A 21,160-nucleotide genomic window follows, 5' to 3' on the forward strand; every position below is an offset into this window, starting at 1 on the left:
GGGAGTGGGGAGCGGCCGGAGCCCCAGGCAGAGCTGGGGGCTGGGCCTAGGGGTCCCGGGAGAAGCCCCTGGTTCTCACGCCTCTGCCGGCCACCCCCTCCCCGGCCAGGTGCACCTGATGAAGCCGGACGTGGTCCCCAAGGCATGCTGCGCACCCACCAAGCTGAGTGCCACCTCCGTGCTGTACTACGACAGCAGCAACAACGTCATCCTGCGCAAGCACCGCAACATGGTGGTCCGGGCCTGCGGCTGCCACTGACTGACCTGCACCAGCCCCAGGCGCTCAGCCCCCCATGGCGGGGACCTCCGACGCCGTCACAGCTCAGCAGGGGCCACAGCAAGGGCCCTCCCTTCCCTCCCTGCCCACCTCTGGCCAGCCAGCCCTCTCCAGGCCCCTCTGCCCTGCCTGAGGTCAGGATAGACTTCTGGCCTCCAGTCCTGCTGGTCTGAGTCATCAAGCAGGGTTCTTCCCCAGCCGCCTTGGAGGCATCCTCTGGCATTGGCACAAAGTTGTGTCTGAGGACCATGCCTGTCTGTTGCTGGCCCAGCTGTGGGCAGACGTGGGATGAACTGAGAGGCACCTAGAGCCCAGGATGGCCACCTTCGGCCCTTCACTGGCCATGACGGGGTTTGGGGATGTGTAGACGGGTCCTGGTCCATCTCCGGTTGCCTGCCCTTCCCTTGCAAAACGGGGCAGTTCTAGGCACTTCTGTTGAAGTGTGGAGTCACACTCAGTGTTCTCTATTTGGGGATCTGAATTACCAAACTTCTGGCCACAAGGAGGCATGTGAGTCACCTCCAGAAAGAGCTGAACAAACAACATGATTTAGGGCTAAGGCCAATGGCACTTATCTTCCCTGACTTCCTGCCTTGATCTGCCTCTGCTGTCTAGGGGAAGACATGCAGTGCACAGACACTTTGGAAAAACAAAAAAATCTTGGGGGCTTCATTAACCCCATCTATCTGTCACCATGTTGAACCATTAGGAGTTCAGCTCTGTGGAAAAGTCCTCTTTTTGCTGAGACAAGTATGGTAGATACGTCAGGTGGCCTGGGATGACAATACCCAGCACAGGTGACATAGTTTCTGTTCCTCATCTGCATGGCAATCATCAATAACCAACCCTGATACTTCTTTCAAATCTGGATAGAATTCCAAATGAGCAGCACAGAACTCCAGGCAGCCAATGCCAACAAATTAGAGTTGTCACGTGAAGTGAAAACCATCTACCATCTTCTGCTAAGGAGTGAGCCACTCCACCCAGGGTGGCACATCTGGACACTGGGCCGCCTGTGGCCAGGTGTGGGGTGAGGGTAGGGCTTATCAGTACCGGCCTGTGTCCAGGAGTTGTCAAAAACAGCCTGGTCTCCCAAGTCTGCATCACCCCGTGTGCCCAGGAGCCCAGTCCTGTTCCTTGGGACCTGTCCCAGGGGAGTGACAGGTGGCAATTAGGCTCAGCTGGGTGGGGCGGTTCCCGGAAACCACTGTTCTTGGAGCAGCCGCCAGCAGTTGGAGTGTTTATTTGATTAGACTTGCCAGGTCTGTAATTTACCTGCTGGAGCAGACAGAGTCCAGCTGCCTGAACCCTGAAATACCATGTTATTAGAAGCAGATCCTGGGCCTGCCCAACCCACAGGCACAGCCCAGGACGCACATCCCTGGAATTCACTGCACCCTGAGGAGGGGCTCTGGAAATGCAGGTCTGGCAGCAGGGGTGGAGGCTGGGGCCATGCTGCGGGACAGCAGCCCCTCCACCTGGACCTGGGAGGGCTCCGGGAGCGAGTGCAGAGGAAGAGACCCTCCCCATGTGCACAGTAAGGTGGTGAGCTCGCCGTCAGTGTAGGCATCTAAGCTCTGACCTAGATGTTGGGAGACGAGACTTGCCAGTGGCTTCCTCCTCCAGGCCTCATTTCCCATCTGTAACATGAAGCATGTATGTTTTGATCTGCAAAGGGCCTTCAGTCAAGGCATCTGCACCTGTCAACCCTGTTCCGCACAGCCCAGAGGCAGCCAGTAACCCTGAAAGCGGAGCCCAGGTGGTCATCGTGAAATCAGCTGGCACATAATATGGAACCTGTTTGCTGTTCTAGGACTTTTCTAACAGTTCTCTCTTCCCAACATCATGGGTTGACATTTAGGTAATTTTAAATCTTAAATTAGCCAATTATCTTGACAACTCATTTTTTACTTCACCTGGTATCTTTAGGCCGAGCCAATGCCTGGCTTAGTTAGGGGAACACCAGGAATGTCTGTCATGTTACCCAGAGCTTGGCAATTGTGGAGTACACCTCACCTGCCAATCAGGCTGTGCACAGCAGGAATGACTAGGAGTTGCAATTCTCCTTCTTCATGCAGAACAACTGAAAAACAGTACATTATCGCCTGTCTATCTGGCTGGCAGACTTCCAGCAACTTCTGCCATCCATTCAGCAAGTGAAATCAAACAGGAAAAGCCCTGAGCAGTGGAACAGTTGTGAATGGAATCAAAGCCCATGCATTTCACTCCAAGAGTTATCTGTCTGCTGCGCCAAGTACTGTGGCTGTGTTACAGAGGCCACTTCCCTCGTGGCATGTTTATCTGGTGCACCAGATGGGAAGGGTAAATAAGGGTGGTCAGTTCAGCCCCACTGACAGCAATGAGAAATCAATGACAGTTGACAGGCAAGAAGGACACATGGGAAAGAAAGCTAAGGTGAAATGCACAACAGTCTTAGTATTTGCAGTGCAATCCTGGTCTCAAGACCAAGTCATCATAATGTCTGGTTCACTGTCTTCAAACTCAGGTAGGGAAGTAACATGTTCTGGAAAAAAACCCTTAAATAGGAAAAGAGGCAGCACAGTAAGAGTACAGATTTTTGCAGCAAATGGATTTGAATCCTGGTTCTTCCTCTGTAGAGCAGGATAATGGCTCTTTCCTTCCAAGCTACTATAAAGATCATATATGTACACAAACATTTAGGACGTCTGGCATATAAGTGCTTAACAACTGGTACCTGTTGGTATTATTACAAATGAGTTTGCTTATTTTGAGCCCCTTCTGTGCTTGTCCACTAAACCTCCTCCTCCCAGAATGTGTTCTGTGGGTGAGTGTTTTATTTCAGAGCTGTACTTTTTCCTAAAAAAACTACACACTGCAATCCTTTGTGGGCAGGACTTGTGTTCTCACCTGCTTTAAAGGCCGGGGGGCAAATGCCCAGTTATGCTGCCGGCAGTGGCCGTGGCTGACACTGCTCTGTGTTCCCAGAGACATGGGAACTCCAGCAGCCTGCTGAGGGTGCTTAGCACCACCAGGTGCCCTTTTCGCAGCTTAAACAAGGAGCTATCCATTCCCAGTTTTATTCCTCATGGGGAGGCCTTATGCAAGCACTTGACCCACTTTTTAAAAAATGTGTTTTTCATTTATTACAAAAATAATGCAGTTTTGTGTGGAGGGTATAGCTCAGTGGTAAAGCAAGAGCTTGGCATGCACAAGGTCCTGAGTTCAATCCCCAGTACCTCCACTGGAAAAAAAAATGCAGTTTTGGAGGAAAGTTTGGAAAAGACAAAAAATAAAATACAATTGAAATCACCATAATCCTACAAGTCAGATAAACACACTATTAATATTTTGATGAATTTATGTCTAGGCTTTTTTCTTAAGATACATATAAAAATACAGATGTTTACATGTTATACGTAGGTATTTGCACAAAATCAGGATCATACTGCATTGTATACACTGCTTTAGATGTGCTCTTCCCACTTTATTACATGGTGAAATTTTCCATTAATAAATATTTTTTGAAAACATGGCTCTCTAGTTTTCCATCACCTGAACGCTACGAGACTCAGTTTTCACCACTTAAAAAGTAGGCCCCACAATCTCTTTCTCATGCCAGCAGCACCTCAGGCACACGGGCTGCGAGAAACTCCAGCAGCCACAGCATTGGCCCCAGGGCCACACTCCCAGTTCTCTTCCTCTGTGTGGCCACCACAGGGCCAGCACACAGATGGGGGCTGATCCTGGAGGAGCTAGTAGGGGGATGCGTGGCAAAATCGAGCCCCAGGTTCTCAGACCTGGTGCTGGAGCAACAGGAACGTGGCCTGGGATGCCAGGCAGTCCCTTCAGGCTGCAGCAAAAGCCCCATAGCGCCCCAGGATTCACTTCCCACAGACCAGAGTCCTCCCGAACAACAGGGGTCAGTGTTGCGCTGTGAGTAGCTGGACTAGGTGACCAGGCCGCTGCTCTCCAGATTCTGGGCCCCTCTCCTGCCTGGCAGAGTAGGGCCCCATCTTCTGTCTCCCAACCAGGGTCCAGACCAATTATGGGGACCATGACTGTCCCCGCCCCAGGCCTTGGGCTGTCCTGCTGTAGACTGAGGCTAGAGCCCAGGAAACCTCCCAAGACTCCATTACGACTTGTGGGGAGCCAGCCAAGCTTCCAAACCTCCCTCTGCCATATCGTCCTGGGCGACCTGTGCAGTCATGTCACCTGAGCCTGGGCTGACCTCTGTACAGGGTTCTGGTATGGAAACTGAGATAACACCTGTGGACACCCAGAGTGGCACTGGGAAGGCCACTGGCACCGCTAACTCCAAACCTGCTGAGCTTTCCAACCTGCTCGCTGGTCTCCACCTCCCTAGGCTATCAGGGAAAAGCAGAAAGCGACAAGGTCATCACCACGAGTCCATCCTCTCTTGGGGGGCTGGTTGTGCTGAATTCTTCATACACATCCTGTCTTGGCTCTTGTGTAAGCCCTGACATCACTGCTTCACTCAAGCCTCCCCTAACACATGTGACTGATCTGTGAAGGCCACCGTCTGTGCTCATGGGGCACCTAAGCCTCAAGGGAGAGTCTCTTTTGGCAGCTCCATAAGGAACAGTAACTATGTGGTACATCCCAGGCATAAGAAGTCAGAAACCTGGCCAACTGCAGCAGAGGGAGCTCAGCTGAGGGCCGGATCCATTGGCACATGGGAGCCAGAGCTTGGCCAGAAGCCATCATCCCTCAGCAGGCGCTACCCTGGGTCACCAGGGCCAGGAGGCAGCAGGTCACTCCTGCCTCATCCAGATTTCTACTCAAGATAGAAAAGCCCAGCCCAGTGGACTCTCAATGATCTGAGTGACCCAATCCGCAGAAAGCTGTTTAGTGGCTAAAGGGCTCAGTCCCTGCTCAGTTTTCAGCAGGTCAGGGTTCCTCTGAGGCCACCTGGCCGACCAGTCCACGGAGGGGGAGCAGAGAGAAGCCAGCCCAACTTGAGCTCCAGGCAGTGGCTACACTCAGGGAGAGACTGTGAGCTCAGTGTGGGTGCGACCATGTGCCTCATCAGTGGTCAACAAACTTTCTGCAAAGGTTCAGATGGTAAATATTTTAGGCTTTGGGACTGTGTTGGTTAATTTTATATGTCAACAGGCTAGGCCATGATATCCACTTTTTAGCCAAACACCACGCTAAATGCTGCAGTGAAGGTACTTTTCAGATGTGAGGGACATTTAAATCAGGAGACTTGGAGTAAAGCACCTGATGCTCTATAATGTGGGTCAGCCTCATCCAATCAGTTGAAGACCTTAAGAAAGACTGCGGTCACCTGAGGGAAGAGGAATTCTGCCTCCAGACGGCCTCTGGACTCAAGCTTCAACATCAACTATTTCCTGGGGCTCCGGCCTGCAGGCCTGCCCCACTGATGTTAGACTTGTCAGCCCCCACAACTGCAGAGCCAATTCTGTAAAATAAATCTCTCCCTATATATACATACAGGCATGCTTCCTACTGGTTCTGTTTCTATGGAGAACTCTAATACAGGGACCACATGGTGTCTGTCACTGATTACTCAACTCTGCCACTGCGGTGAGGAAGCAGCCACAGACAATACGTAAATAGATGGGTGTGGCTCCGTTCTAATTAACTTTATTCACAAAAATAGGGAGTGGGCTGTTCACAAAAATAAGGAGCTCGCCCCTCTGTCTCCTGACAAGTAAGTACAGTACCTGGCATGGAGAAGGCACTTCAAGTTATAAAATACCACTTAAAAAAATCTGTAGAATGAATGTGAGCAAACAAATGAATCATCGAGACTGAGAAGCACAGCTGCAGCTGCAGGACTGGCCAGCACGGTTAGGGAGAGAGGCACTGAGGACAGGGACTCTTCCACTGTCACTGATTTCCACTGTCTTGACAATGGTCTGACAAGGGTATCTGCCTGAATATACCACCTGGCATCTCATCGCTCAAGGGAGGAAAGAAAAGCTGTGCCCTGTTCCTTCACCCACCTGTCTTAGCTTTAGATGCGACCTCTCACAACTCTCAGGAACTACCTGGAAGCAGCTGTACCAAAACTAGAATTTACTTTATTAGAAGAAAATGTCTAAGAGCCACACTGTTGGGTGCAGGAGGGGCCCTGGCAGCAAAGGCTGTGCACAGCCGTACACAGTGTGCACCCCAAGGCCCACGGCCACACCTGGGGAAGAGGCAGGGCGAGGCCAGGCCCTGCCTGCAGAGGAGCTGCCCCACACTGACCCTGAGGAAGGGCCAGGACACAAAGCCCTGCTTGCTGCAAACAGGACCCCTCGGGTGCCGGTTCCCTGGGGCTGACAGCCCGACCTCTCACACGTACTCCCCACAGTCGGAGATGATCACCTTCTGCTTGGGCTTCCCATCCTTGCTGCCCTGGGCCTTCGTGGGCGGAACAGAAGAGGAGTAATCAAGGGAGGGAGGATGGAGAGTAAAGGGCGGCTCAGAGATACCCGGTCCCCCTGCCCATGCCCATCCTGAGCAGCAGCAGCCGAGGCCGCAGAGCCCTCGCTCCTGCTCTCCCACATGGCTGTGCACCCAGGGCCCAGGCGGCCACCCACCTCAATCTGCCGCAAGACGTCCAGGCCTTCTGTCACCTCCCCAAACACCACGTGCTTGCCATCCAGCCAATCTGTCTTGTCACACGTCAGGAAGAACTGGGAGCCGTTGGTGTTTGGGCCAGAGTTGGCCATGGAGAGCAGGCCTGGGGGAGAGAACGACCAGGTCGGCTCCCTCCACCCTGCTCCCGGCCCTCAGAGGATGGCTGGCAGCAGAGGCAGGAGTGTAAATGCTGCCGGGAGGTGGAATGAGATGAGGGCTGGGAACTGGCTGCTGGCATCTTTGATAAGAGTGGTTTCAATGGACAGAAGTCTATCTAGAGGAGGGTAGAGAGAGCGGAAGGCAGGGAGTCTACATAATTTTTTCAAGAAGTTTTGCTTAAAAAGGGGACCAGAGGCATGGGTGTTAGTTGAGGGGAGAAATGAGTCAAAGGATGTTTTTGAAAGATTGATAATGCATGCTGCTAGGCTGATCTAGCAGAGCAGGGGGAATGCATCACACAAGGCAGTGGGGGCACGACTGTGGAAGCCAGGTTCCTAGGGAGGGGAGAAGGGAAGAGGTCCAGGCCACGAGCAGAGGGGAGACAGCTCAGCCCCTGCACTTGGGGGGAAGTCAGAGCAGGCAGGCGTGGACAGATGCAGGGGGCCAAGCATCAGAGGAGGCAGAGGGCGACGTGGAGGCTTCGGGAAGGAAGGGAATTGTCATCTCTGATTGGGACTGAGTGTTCCCTAGGGAGCTCTATCTAGTAGGCTGCCAAGGGCCCTGAAGAGCTGCGGTCATAGATCTCAGTACAGTTCTGTTTTCTCTAGTTGCTGGGAGACCAAACACTGAGAAAGTCTGACAGAGGGAGGTGGGCAGTGGGGTTGAGGGAAGGAGAGGGCTTACAATGGCCGACCACAGACTCCAAGCTAGGCTGACAGGGAGTGCAGACACGGTGGAGGAATGGGCAGTATATGAATGCAAACCAGCTCACTCCACTTAAGCCAGGCTGAACACTTCTCCTCTGCTCACCGGGTGGGTCTCCTCCAGACCCCCACCCCTCAGCCAGAACCACAGCCCGTCACTGCCCTGCGCAGCCATCTTGCCCCAGCCCGGCCTGCTCGTCCTCACCAGCTGAGCAGGTCCCACCTGGTCCTGTGTGTTTGAGGATAAAGTTCTCATCATCAAACTTCTTCCCGTAGATGGACTTGCCCCCGGTGCCACTGTGGTTGGTGAAGTCACCGCCCTGGCACATGAACTGGGGGATGATGCGGTGGAAGCTGCTCCCCTTGAAGCCAAAGCCCTTCTCGTGGGTGCACAGGCAGCGGAAATTCTCTGGGGTCCAGAAAGGAAAAGGTGCTCGGGTTAAAAACAAAAAACCCCTTTCTCTAGACTCTGAAAAACTGTTATATTTGTTTAATGTTTACATTTTCATCTAAAAATATGACATGCTCATTATAAAACTCTGAAATACTGACATCATGAAGGACTAGAAGGGATTCTGGTTAAAGAAAGAGGACCAAATACATGCATTCTAGCCCTGCTCCACACTGAACAGGTGGTAAAGCAATTATTTAAAAGAAAAAACAAACAGGATCTTTGAAGAAAACACAAGGGCAACTCTTTGCGACTTTGGATTTGGAAATGGTTTCTTAATTATGACATCAGCAAAGTGAAAAGGCGGCTCAGGGAATGTGAGAAAATATTTGTAAATCATATCTGATAAGAGTTTAACATTCAGAACATACAATGAACGCACACAACTCAAAAACAAAGAGATAAACAACTCAGTAAATAAATAGGCAAAAGATATGAATAGATATTTCTCCAAAGAAGATACACAAATGGCCCCAAGCACATGAAAAGATGCTCCATCTTATTAGTCTCTACGGAAATCCAACTCAAAACCAGAATGAGATCCCACTTCACATCTGCTAGGCTGGCTATAATAAACAGAAAGAAGTGTTGGTGAGGATGTAGAGAAACTGGAACTCTCATAGCTTGCTGGTGGGAATGTAAAATGGTGCAGCCACTGTAGAAAAGTTTCGTGGAATCTCAAAAAGTTCAACTAGAATTACCATATGACCCAGTATTTCTTAGGTAGATATCCCAAATATTTGAAAACAGCAATTTAAACACATTTGTACACAAATGTCTACAGCAGCATTATTCACAATAGCCAGAAAGTGGAAACAATGTTCAAGTGCCCATCAACACACGAACTGACAAACAAAACCTGAACTATCCAAACAGAATATTATCCAGCCACAAAAACAAGCGAAACATTGATACATAGATGACCCTTGAAAACATGATGCTAAGTGAAATAATCCAGACACAAAAGGACAACTACTGTATGATTCCATTTATGTGAAATACCCAGAATAGCAAATTTAGAAAGACGGAAAGTAGATTAGACATTACCAGGGGCTGTGGGGGAGGAAAATGGGGAGTTATTGTTTAATGGTTACCGAGTTTCTGTTGGGAGTGATGAAGAAATATTGAAATTTTGAAAATAGATAGTGGTGATAATTGTACAACATTGTGAATGCAATTAATGCCAGTAAATTGTACACTTAAAAAAATGGATTTAAAAGGACCAAAAAAAGAGAGAGAGCAAGAGAAGAGAAACAGTAACAAAAACTTTTGAAACAAAAGACAGACAGACAAGCCATAACTGATACAGTAGACCTAAGAAAGCTAAGTCAAGCTGGTAAAGCCAAGAAACAACTGGATTTATGTTGCAGAAATGTCAAAAGCTCAAGGGTGAAGATAGTTCTAAAAACAGTAAATCCGATTGAAAGCCTATTTAAGAAAACAACTAGCCCCCAGATCCTCACCGTTTCCTGGCCCTGGCTGCTGGCTGGAGGTCTCCTCTCTGCTAGTTAAAGCGGGGGGGAGGGGGCCTCTGGTCTGGGATGCACTACACACAGCTGAGGGCTGAGGTACCAGAATGACAAAAGGAGATTAAGTGGGTAGCAATTATAATTGCTCCCAGCCCTGCCACCCCCGCCAGATGGCAAACAACTGGACACAGGACAACTAGCAAAAGACAGGAGTCTTCTCTGTAGACTCTGCTCTGTCCAAAGGACTATAATTTCCAAGCAGATTTTTAGGGCCCTATTCTTAAATATAAAGAAGGTATCTAATGTGAAAACCAAAGACCAAAACAAACAGATCAACAGCAAAGCAAAGTAAAGCAAAGCAAAGCAAAACAAAACACCCCAGAAAAAGGTAACTTGAAACATCAGCTGTATAGGAAGAAGACACTTTAGTAATATCCCCAAATGAAATGATAGTGCATGTATGAAGTAAGCACAGGATGCTATAAGAAAGAACATTTGGAAAGGTTCCAGAAAGAGAGAAGAGAGAAATCCGAAGGGATAAAAGCAAAGAAATAACCCAAGGAAATTTTCCCAAACCAAAGGATAGGACCGTCCTGATTGATGAGTGTGGTAGGCAGAAGAATGGCTCCCCAATGATGTCCACGTCCCAACCTCTGGAACCTGAGAATATGTTATGCTATACTTGGTAAAAGGTATTTTGCAGAAGTGATTAAGGTTATGAGATGGGGAGAGTAGCCTAGATTATCCAGATAGGCCTAATAAAACCACAAGCCTATGACCAGAGAACTTTTCCCAGCTAAAGTCAGAGAGAGAAGTGGATGGAAGGGGAATCAGGAGATTTAAAACATGAGAAGGAACTGGATCTACCACTGCTGACTTTGAAAATATATAAAGGGAGTCACAAGCCTCTAGAAGCTGGGAACAGCCCTCAGCTGACAGTCAACAAGGTAATGGGTACCTCAGTCTATACATGCAGGAAATTGAATTCTACCCACAATGTGACTGTCTCTGGAAACAGATCCTCTCCTACAGCTTCCAGTAAGGAATGCAGCAACCCAGCCACCATCTTCACTTTAGTCTGGAGAGACCCGTGTTGGACTTCTGGCCTCCAGAACAGTAAGATAATAAATGTGTGTTTGTAAGCTGCTGAGTCTGTGATAATCTGTTACAGCAGCAAGAGAGAACTAGTACACCAGGGCCCACTGACTATCCAGCGTGATGATGGAATATCTACTCCAAAGGCACACTGCTTCAGAGCCCAGAACAAAGAGACCCTCCAAGCCTCTAGACCAGCGTTATCTAACAGCTATTAAGCACTTGGACAGTGTAACTGAGGAAATGAACTTTAATTTTACTTAACTTGAATTAAATAGTCACATGTAGCTAGTGGCTACCATACTGGATACCTCAGCTCTAGACAGGAAAAGAAAAAGTAAGTTTCTATAAAGGCCCAAGAATCAGAATGACATCAGACTTTTCTAGAATTCTACACCCAGATTATCAAATGGGAAAGTAGATATTTTCACACATCAACCTCAAAAAACTTACCCCCCAAACTCTTTTCTCCAGAAGCTACAGAAGTATGCCCTCTACTGAAATGAGTCAATAAACCAAAAAAAAAAAGAAAAAAAAAATTCCCCCAAGGTTCCAACATAAGAGGTGAAAATAGGAAACCCTATGACAATAGCTAAGAAGTGGGCCTAGAAAGCAACTGGAGGAGGTCAGACGGCTCCAAGGAGGAGCTTCTGTAAGAAAGTGAAACTGACAGAATATCTGCTGTGTTTGAACACAATGAGAGATTTACACAGGCAGGAGAATTTGGGAGAGAATCAGGATTAAATGCATAGAAGACTAAGCAAATGTGAAAACAAGGTAATTATGAATTCCAGGGAAAATGAAATGCTATGCATGAAAGGAAGTTATCACAGTATGATGCTTATATAGTTAAAATAACCTATATCTTAACCAAAATTATGGTTAACAATATAAGGAAGATGGAGGAGCAGGAAAGATGATTTAAAAAGCTAACTCTCTGTCCTCTAAAGCCAATAGATAACGTCTAAAATGAAAAAACCAGGTTGGGAAAGCTGGACAGCTGCATGTAAATCAATGAAGTTAGAACACGTTCTCACACCATATACAAAAATAAACTCAAAATGGCTTAAAGACTTCAACACAAGACAAGACACCACAAACCTCCTAGAAGGGAACAAAGATAAAACACTCTCTGATATAAATCACAGCAATGTTCTCCTAGGGCAGTATACAGAGGCAATATAGATAAAAGCAAAAATAAACAAATGGGACCTCATTAAACTTACAAGCTTTTGCACAGCAAAGGAAACCATAAATAAAATGAAAAGACAACCTATGGAGTGGGAGGAAATATTATTTGCAAGCAATGTGACTGACAAGGGCGTAACTTCCAGAATATACAAACAGCTTACACAACAACAACAAAAAAATGACCCAATCCAAAAATAGGCAGAAGACCTAAACATTTCTCCATCAAAGACATACAAATGGCCAACAGCACATGAAAAAATGCTCAATATTGCTAATTATCAGAGAAATGCAAATCAAAACCACAATGAGCTGTATCACCTCACACCAGTCAGAATGGCCATCATTCAAAAATCCACATATGATAAATGTTAGAGAGAGTGTGGAAAAAGGAACTCTCCTACACTGTTGGTGGGAATGTAGTTTGGTGAAGCCATTATGGAAAACAGTATGGAGGTTCTTTAAAAAGGTAAAAATAGACTTATCCTATGATCCAGTAAGTATACCTCCTGAGTATATATCTGGAGGAAACTATAATTTGAAAAGATACATGCACCCTAATGTTCATAGCATCCCTATTTACAATAGCCAAGACATGGAACTAACCTAAATGTCCATCAACAGATGACTGGATAAACAAGTTGTGGTATACACATACAATGGAATACTAGTCAGCCATAAAAAATAATAAAGTAATGCCATTTGCAGCAACATGAATGGACCTGGAGATCGTCACTCTAAGTGAAGCAAGCCAGAAAGAGAAAGAAAAATACCATATGCTATCACTTACATGTGGAATATTAAAAAAAGAAAAAAAAAGGCACACAAATGAACTTATTTATAAAATGGAGACAGACTCACAGACACAGAAAACAAACTTATGGTTACTGGGAGGAAAGGGAGTGTGAAGGGATAAATTGGAAGTCAGGATTTGCAGATACTAACTACTATACACAACAAGGTCCTACTGTATAGCACAGGGGACAGGTATACATATAGAAGTACATTCAATAACTTGTAATGGCCTATAATGAAAAAGAATATGAAAAGAAATACTCATACATATGTTTATATATATATGAATCATTATGCTGTATACTAGAAATTAATACAACATTGTAAACTGACTATACTTCAATAAAAAAAAGAAATTAAAAAAAAAATACAAAATAGCAATATAAATCTGTTATTGACCAATATGGATGTAAAAACCAAAAGAATCAGCTAAGAGTTGGAAGTGGCTGCCCCTGAGAAGCAGCAAGTGTTGGTGGTGGGGCAGGGTGGGAGGACAGCCTGGGGGCACCACTGTTTTGCAAAACAAGCTTTGTGAAATTAACATTTTAAACTATATGTCTATATAATAAAATCTAGATTAAAATAGAAAAAATACTCAAGAAACTGTTAGTTAACAGTAGTTATTTCTGAAGAGTAGGGCTAGATGTGGAGAAAAGAAGAAGACTTAAGTTTTCAATTATTGCCTTCAATATTGTTGGAATATATATACATATGTCTGTGGTACTTTTCTTTTTGAACCATGAATGCATGTTCACTTGTACTAAAGAAAAAACAATTATTTAAAACTAGTAAACCAGCAATTATAAAGCTTCAAAAATGCCTGCTCTGACTCATCTGTTACTGGATCCCAGAATCTGAGATGCCACAAATGAACTCAGATCAGAAACAATGTCAAAGACACAAGAACTGAAGCACTGAGACTTTGGGAAGGCTCAAAGCTCGGCCACCAGCTTCCCAGCCGACCTGACAGAGTCCTGCTCACCTGCTGTCATGGGAACGACGTCTGAACGCAGGAGCATTTGGATGCGGCCAGCTGGCTTGTTTCCGATCTTAATGTCCATGTACACCTGAGGGTTTGACCGGGCCTTTTTGACAGGGGGCTCTCCCTAGACGCAGGAGAAATGGCCAGGTTAGAGAGAACTCCCTGACTCCCCGAGAAGAAGAGCGAGTCTTCTTCTGAGTTCACATCCAGAACCCCACTGCAGTGAGCAGGCTGAACAAGGTGCTGACAGGGGAGGCCTTGGGCCCTGATGGGCTGCAGAAGGCGGAGGCCACGGCCACGGCTCCCAGCTGGACATCTAGGGACAGGAGACCTCAGCACCATCTAGCGGGAGCCCCAGCCCACGGGCACGTTACTCATCACTCCCTTGGCCACGCCACCTTCACCCTCCCCGCAGTCACAGAACGGCACTTTTCTGGCTACAACACACAACTCTCAACATCTTCAAACCCCCCTCAAGCCCTCCCACCTTAGTCCAGTTAAACAGACCCATCTCTGTAGCACCATCCCCTCTGTCTAGAGTGCTCAGCCCTGCACAGCCACAGGCTGGCTGCAATGGAAGCAGGGACGGCCTAAGTGCTCAGAAGACAATGGGGGACGTTGGGGCCTTGCTTTGTGCTACAGCTGGGTGAGGCTGAGCAGAGAAGACATTAATACAGCTGTCACATTTGCACCAAAGAGAAAAGTCAAGTGTTCTTAACTTGTTTGTGGTTCAGCTTAACAAACGCGCTGAGGAATCACGCTAGCACTGAGGATTTGACTACTATCTGCCGCTAACAAGAGCAGTCACATAGCAGTAGCAGCAAGTACTGACGTAGCACTTGCCATGTACAGGGTACTATTCTGAACGTCTTATGTACATCAGCTCATTTAATTTTTACAACCAGCTGCGAGATCATTGCTATCATCGTCCCCATTTTATAGATGGGGAAACTGAGGTACAATGAAGTTCAATAACTGCCCAAGATCACAGAGGTGGTAACCGGTGAAGCTGGAATTTAAACCTAAACCACCCTCCTCAAGTCCTTGTTCTTAATCACATTACCCCACCTCACATTTTACATTTTTATTAATAAGATGTATAACACGGGGCCCTTACACTCACAGAATTTACAGCAATAAGCCCTTGAGTACCCTACACAAAAGCCAAGACACACCAGGAAATACAAAGACTGGTTTTACCAAGAGTGTTAAGTGGGGACTGCAATATGGAGAGGTGGGCAGAGTCAGGGCCTTGGAGAGTCCCCCTGGAACTTCCTCCCATGGGACAGGAGCTGGGCAGCCACTGAAAAGTTCTCAGCAGGAGAGTTAGCTGACCAGTCTTGTGCCTTAAAAACATCATTCTAGCTGCCTTTATGAAATACTGGAGGAGAGCAAGACTGCAGCCAGAAGACTAGTTAGGAAGCTATTGCAATTATCCAAATGGAACGAGAAGTTACATTGGGACGAGAAGTTACACTGGGACGAGAAGTTATACTGGGACGATGCAGTAACTTGGGGAGGGCGATTCAAGGAATATTTAGGAGAACAACTTGGTAGAGTATGATGTGCCAGCTCTATTTTAAAGAGGGGTCTAGGGTGACTTAGGGTTACTCCACTGACTATGACGGCTATTATGTGCTCTGCTTTGCATCCAGCCTGGGTCAGTGTGGATGGATGGTGGCAAGTTGGTGAGCTTGAGAGCCCAGGAAGAACAGGATTAGAGAAGGGAGGGCATCCATTTTAGGCAGCTTTAAGCTGCCTGCAAAATTTACACAGCAGAAATGTCTGAACCTCAGGACCAGAGACAGAGGCCAGGAGAGTCAACAGCACAGGAGAAGCTAATAAAAATCAGTGACTGCTACTGTTTCAGCCAGGAGGGGAGAGAGAAGTGCCAGGAGCCAAGAAAGAAATCCCGAAGAACAACACTTACAGGGAAGGGAGGGATAGCCCGAGACGCAACAGCTAGAGAGGGATGCTGCGAATCAGGACAAAGGGCCAGGGCAGGTTCTCAGGAAGGGAGAACCTTAAACCTGTGCACTGGAGGCTGTAGGAGGGGGAATGACCTCCTCCTTCGTCAGGACAGGAACAGGAAGACAGGGAGCCTGGTGCCCGATGTTCCAGTGAAGGAGGGCTGATCAGGAGGGGTGCAGAGGTGCCCTCACTGCCCTCCCTGGCCTCAGGCTTCCTCATCATCAGCGGCAATCACAGAGCAGAGCTCAGAAGCTCCTCACACAGAGCACAAGGACAAGGGGCCTAAAGCCTCCCTTTAGTTCACTCAATACCACTTTCACCAAAACACTAAAAGTTCATTTCTTCATTCTCTCTGCTTCTGTATATATACTTGCAAATTCCCATAAAACCCTAAAAAACAAAGTCTCCTGTGGGCAGTGCTGGCCTGCAACCTCACCTCCTGGGTTTCCACTTTGGGAGGCTCTGACCCTTCTTCTTCTTTATTTTCTTCAAGAGTCTTCCCAGAAAACTTCTTCAACCAGTCATCATCTGACCAAACTGAAAGGGAAGAAGCAAGCAAATGTCAAATTCAAGCTAACAGCCAACTGCTAAGTAGCTGCTTTGGTCAGCAAAGTAGAACATATTCTGTGGCTCTCTCGGCCAGAGGACTCCGCTTCAGAACTCCCAAGGGTGAGAAGAGTTCCCCCCAGGACTGCCAGCCCGGAAGTCCAGCTCTCAGCAGGACTAAGTGAAAAAGCTCTGCCCCAAGGAAAGGCGCAGCCTTTGCCAGTTCTGGCCCGATGGAACCACCCCAAGAATAAGTGTGGAGAAAACTGGGACAGATAAGAGATCAGGCAGGTTTCTCTCATAATGGAAATAATTACCTGGCTTTGTTAAGGAAACTCACACTCTTTCTATTTCCCTACAAAGGTGGTACATGCCCTTTGCCAATGCAAACCATCCCTGCTACTCCTGTCCACCAGAGCAGCATTCAGCTCTTACTTCCAAGAAAACAGGGACAGAAAGGCAACCAAGGCCAAACTGGAGGATGTGATGGGGAATCCGTGTTGCTCCCACTCACCTGGTCTGGAAGAGCCTTCCTTAATCCTCATTGGTTTTGCCAAATTGACACGAATAGTCCGTCCAAAGAGCTCAGATTCATTCTGAAAAGATTGAAAATCCAGTTGTTTTAACTGCTAGGTTAAAAGAAAGTCAGACAACTTTCTGTTTACTTTCTGTTTATCTGAGACAAGCTCACGCTCTGTTCTCCCTTCACCCCTGAGCCTCTAACAGCAAGCTCTGCACCCACCGCAAAGCAGCCTGTGGGCTGCAGGGATTTCCTCCCTGGAGCCATCACACACCTCCTCTCTTTCCATACCAGCAAAGATCTGTGCTACCAAAGTGCCTCTCGGTTCAGAGCACTCTGAAATTACACGAAGAAATGCACTTTCCAAGTACCTGAGTTCATCTTCAAAAGTCCACATCAACTTTGAAATGGTGAGAAATGATCTTTCTCTCTGAAAGGCGTATGTTTGGTAACAGAGAACAGAAATAAAGGAAAACCTTATTGTCCAAAGAAAACTGGTACCAGGAAAGGTCACTTAATGTGAATTCACTTAAGGCAGTGAAGAAAATTTCACAGTAAAAAGTGAAGGGAAAAAAAGTTGACTGGGACTTTATCATGATGAAACTAAAAACAATGAAAATAAATTCCTTATAGTTAAAATTCAGGTTTAACCATGCACTAATTTGTAGGTCAAAGATGTAATTTCCTAAGAAAACACTATCAGTATGATATGGTTATCTTTGCACTTCTTACCTGAAGTGAAAGTCTTAAGTATCTCAAAGAGGGCATAAACACTCAAGAGCTTCATCATTTCCCCCAAGGATCTCTCCAGGCTATTCCAATCTTTTGCATCAGTAGCACACCCTATTATTATCCCTCTTGAATTTCTCTTCTCAGTTGTTAACTGGTCCAACACTTTATGAAATCCTGCCTCTTTTGCAAAATATGCAATTTCACTGTGCAATCAATTTGCATGGTGCCTGCAATTTACTATCCTAGACACAGGCAGCCAGTGAGAGACTGGCCAACAAGGAAGGTTAGGATTTACATTATTGTCAAATGGGAAAGGATGTTTGAGTTAGGACAATTTTATAAGTGATCAATTCATGGCCAATATTTCCACATGATGATAATTTCTACTTCCCCATTCAATCACAATTGTAACTTTGGAGGTTCAGCAAATCAGTGTATGAATTAGAACCCTCTGTACCACCCAAAAGCAACTTCACTAAGAATGAGGATTCACAGCCATACCATGTTGTCGATAGCTGCTGCGGCATCCTGCCAAGGAAAGACAAAGCACAAGTTTAGGCTTGCAGCCAAATGCCTCTTGTGGTGTCTAAACACAAACCCACTAGTTAAAAAAAAAAAAAAAAAAAACCCAAAAACAACCCCCCTCCCCCCTCAAATAAACCCAACAGGAAAAGGTCACGTCTATACTCCCTGCCTAGATTGTATCTGTCTAACAAAGAGCACTTCTTGGTGACTTCAGCACAGCTATTTGCCATCTCGTGGAAGGCAAGGAAACAATCACCAGCACTGCCAGGCAAGAATGCTCAGTGAGCAGAGCTGCAGGAGCTCCGCGGAGCAAGAGGGGCATGACCTGACAGGTCTGCAATGTTTAACCACCGTCTACAATTTGATTATGTGAGGGAAGCTTTCCTTCAAATAGCGCTTCTTGTCTCTCTGGAAGCATCAACAAGAGGCCCAGAAACCCAACCAAATGGAGGACAGCTCCCTTTGTAATCAGTAACAATAATAACACAACCCAAAGACTTAACATAGGTAACAGAAAGTTCTCACCTCTGCCAACTCAAATTCAACAAAAGCAAATCCTCGGTGCTTTTCTGAGAAAAAGGCAAACAAAACCAAGCAATTACCACGTGGGGCAATGGGAAGAAACAGGTGGTCAGAAGGAAAGTGAAGTCAGTCACGTTCCATATCCATTCACTAGACACTCTACCCAATCACTGCTTAGGAGGAAGGAATCTCATTCTTGGATTCTTCCTAGTTTAAACAACATTTCAAGCAATATCAAACTGTTTTGTAGTAAACAAAGTTAAGTAATGAACTATACTTTTAATCTTTAAAATATGCATGTAATTCTTCTATCAAAACCAAATTAAAACCTTAACTTTTGCATGCAAGGCAGCTAGAAAAATGAAGTCATTTAACCTAACAATTATTCACTCCAAATACACATTTTGAGCATCAGCTGTGCATAAAGCATGAATACTAAAGCCTGGATAAGGATGCTCAGTCTTTATCCTTCGCAAAACACTAATCTAACTAGAAAGGCCAAGTGCACAACAGCATTAGTTTAATTAACCAATTAACCTTAGTGAGCCAATATAACCTTATCATTTTTATACATACAAAGATCCGAGGGAGATTAAAAACCTTTTTAACAATCATATGCAAGGGTGATGATAGAGCTGGACCTAAAACGCCAATTTCAAAAACGATGACAAATGTAGAATAGAAAACTGAACTGTAACTGTGATACTAATTGAAGAAAAACTTACCTAGGTATGCAGAGGCTAAAGCCCCATTGTGGGGGCTGGGCTTTCCTGCTGCCCTGTTTAATAGCACAGCTACCAAGAAGGGAGCAGGTGCAGTGGGGTACCCAGCAGGTAGTTTGAAACAACAGATCTCCATGTAGCTTAAAACTTGTCTTCCTACTGGCTAAATGGAAAGTTTGTCTTATCTCAACTGCAACAGATAGGACTCTCCGCAAAGCATGTTACACATGCTTATAACTGTAAGCCTCAGAACATTCCTTCTGCATCACTTCTGATCACTGTCATGCTGCTTGATGCATATTTAGAATGCACTGATATGACTTTTAAAAAAACTTCCTAGCAGGATTATGAGCATGAGACAAAACACTAAAAAACACTTACCTGTTTCATAATCAAGAGGAATCTGGATATCTGTGATGTCTCCAAAAGGGATAAAAGCAGCATGAAGAACTTTGTCATCCACCTCCTCTGCGAGTCCACCTGCAAAGAAGCCCAGGGTCTTCTGAGCCACTGTCCTCCATTCTCCTGGGAAGTCCCTGCAGTTCAGTTAGCACGCTATAGCCAAGGGGAGGGGTCTTTCCATCCAGTCCTTTGGGTCCATAAATAGTCCTCTCATCGGCTCTGTCATGCCTTCTTATGAAGCACACTCCTTTCTTCGCCCTTCTTTCAGACCCTGATCTAGCCCCAGGGATTACTGCAATAGCTTCAAAACTGACGTCCCCCTCCTCCACAAAGCCAACTAGAAAGATCCTGGGAATGTGCATTTTAACCCATCGCTTCCCTGCTGAAACTACTTCAAAGGTTTCCCACTGTCCTCAGGATAAAGTACAAACTACTTAGCAGTGGACACAAGTCTCTTCATAGGCCTTGTCCATCTCTTCAGCCTCTTTCCCTTTGCTTTCTCGAAAAATGACACACTTGCCTCCAAGTGTCAGTCTATTTTACACCTGGGCTTTTGCGCCTGCTGCTCCCTTTCAGTAACACACTTGCCCCTATTTTGGCCACCTGGCTAACTCCGGCTCATCAGCTCCAACGTCACCGCATCCTGAAAGCTAGCTCTCACCTCTCCAGCTGAAGGGGTCATTTCTCCCCGCTCCCAGGCCCATGTCACCATTGTCCGTCCCCACCAAAGCTCTCATCAAACGGTACTATTGAAGTTACTCCCACTTATACCCGGCTAGTGGGTAAAAATTCTTTCCTTCGCAGCAACATTGGGGGCTGAACCATCGCTGCAGTTAATGTAAAGTGAATGGGCGAGAGAATTCAGAGGTTCCTAATATTCCTCTACCAATGCTCCGGGCCCAGGAAGTGAAGAGGTTCCTGTTAGTTTAAAGGGCTTGGAAGAGAGTTGCAATCATCATTACACCTCCGGCTCGGAACCCGAGGGAAAGCAATACTGCCATAGATGCGGCCTAAACAGCTGCTCGCCGCCCCCTCCGTCCGGGGACCTGTCTAGCTCCACGCCACGACCCACTCGCGGCCCTGTTCGCCCAGACTCCACCTAGCGCCTGCTCACCGACGTACAGCACTCGCTTAGTAGTAGCCATCTTGCTCCCGCGCTCTTCCGCCGGAAGCCTGTGCTCGGCCCGCCCCCTACTCCACGGCCCCGCCCCAGCGCCCGGGCGCTCACAGACCGCCCACCTCCGCCCGGCCCGCCTCCGGCTCCCAGAAAGTGGCGGTTGTCGCACAGGTGCCTCGTGGTGGGTGAAGGGACCGGGTCCTATCGCGTCCTGGGGCGGAAAACAGTGCTCTGAAAATCAGCTGTGGTCTGCAAATAATAGTTACTACCAGTAAACTACGGTCTGCAGGGCACGGTCGCGCGTCTCTTTTTGGGCAACCCGGGAGCTACGAATGGTTTTTACGTTTTTAAATAGCTGGGGGAAAAAAACCGAAACAAAAATAATATTT

At 46.8% G+C, this 21,160-nt stretch overlaps 2 protein-coding genes across 7 annotated transcripts in view; one reads left to right on the forward strand and one right to left on the reverse strand.

The window, feature by feature from the left end:
- Window positions 1–1,670, forward strand: part of BMP8B (bone morphogenetic protein 8b) — a 28,702-nt gene extending 27,032 nt beyond the window's left edge. Inside the window, exon 7 of the mRNA XM_074376745.1 lies at window positions 110–1,670. Coding sequence (XP_074232846.1) covers window positions 110–259 — 150 coding nt within the window. The 3' untranslated portion in view covers window positions 260–1,670. The remainder of the gene's footprint in view (window positions 1–109) is intronic.
- PPIE (peptidylprolyl isomerase E) lies at window positions 1,504–20,836 on the reverse strand. Of its 6 annotated transcripts, none has more exons than XM_074376747.1 (10): window positions 20,769–20,836; window positions 19,634–19,732; window positions 18,534–18,577; window positions 17,985–18,011; window positions 16,746–16,827; window positions 16,122–16,222; window positions 13,715–13,838; window positions 7,958–8,143; window positions 6,832–6,974; window positions 1,504–1,917 (listed from the first exon to the last, which is right to left on the reverse strand). In XM_074376747.1, exons 1-10 carry the CDS (start codon window positions 20,797–20,799, stop codon window positions 1,666–1,668), a joined length of 1,089 nt encoding a protein of 362 aa, XP_074232848.1. In that variant the 5' UTR covers window positions 20,800–20,836; the 3' UTR covers window positions 1,504–1,665. The 6 variants fall into 6 exon arrangements, with proteins under 6 accessions (XP_074232848.1, XP_074232851.1, XP_074232847.1 ...); XM_074376750.1 differs by having other exon boundaries at window positions 20,777–20,816; XM_074376746.1 differs by lacking the exon at window positions 20,769–20,836 and adding an exon at window positions 20,316–20,756.
- Between the last annotated feature and the right edge of the window lie 324 nt (window positions 20,837–21,160).

Source organism: Camelus bactrianus, chromosome 13 (assembly GCF_048773025.1).
Source record: "Camelus bactrianus isolate YW-2024 breed Bactrian camel chromosome 13, ASM4877302v1, whole genome shotgun sequence".
Taxonomy (NCBI): domain Eukaryota; kingdom Metazoa; phylum Chordata; class Mammalia; order Artiodactyla; family Camelidae; genus Camelus; species Camelus bactrianus.

Bases quoted from the DNA above. Each gene is read 5' to 3' on its own strand.
- PPIE (XM_074376746.1), bottom strand. From the start codon at position 20,391: ATGAGAGCTTTGGTGGGGACGGACAATGGTGACATGGGCCTGGGAGCG. The intron at 16,828-17,984 runs GTATGGCTGTGA...CAATCTTTTCAG, and splicing joins CAGCAGCTATCGACAACATG to AATGAATCTGAGCTCTTTGG. The intron at 13,839-16,121 runs GTGAGGTTGCAG...TCCTGCGTCTAG, and splicing joins CCAAAGTGGAAACCCAGGAG to GGAGAGCCCCCTGTCAAAAA.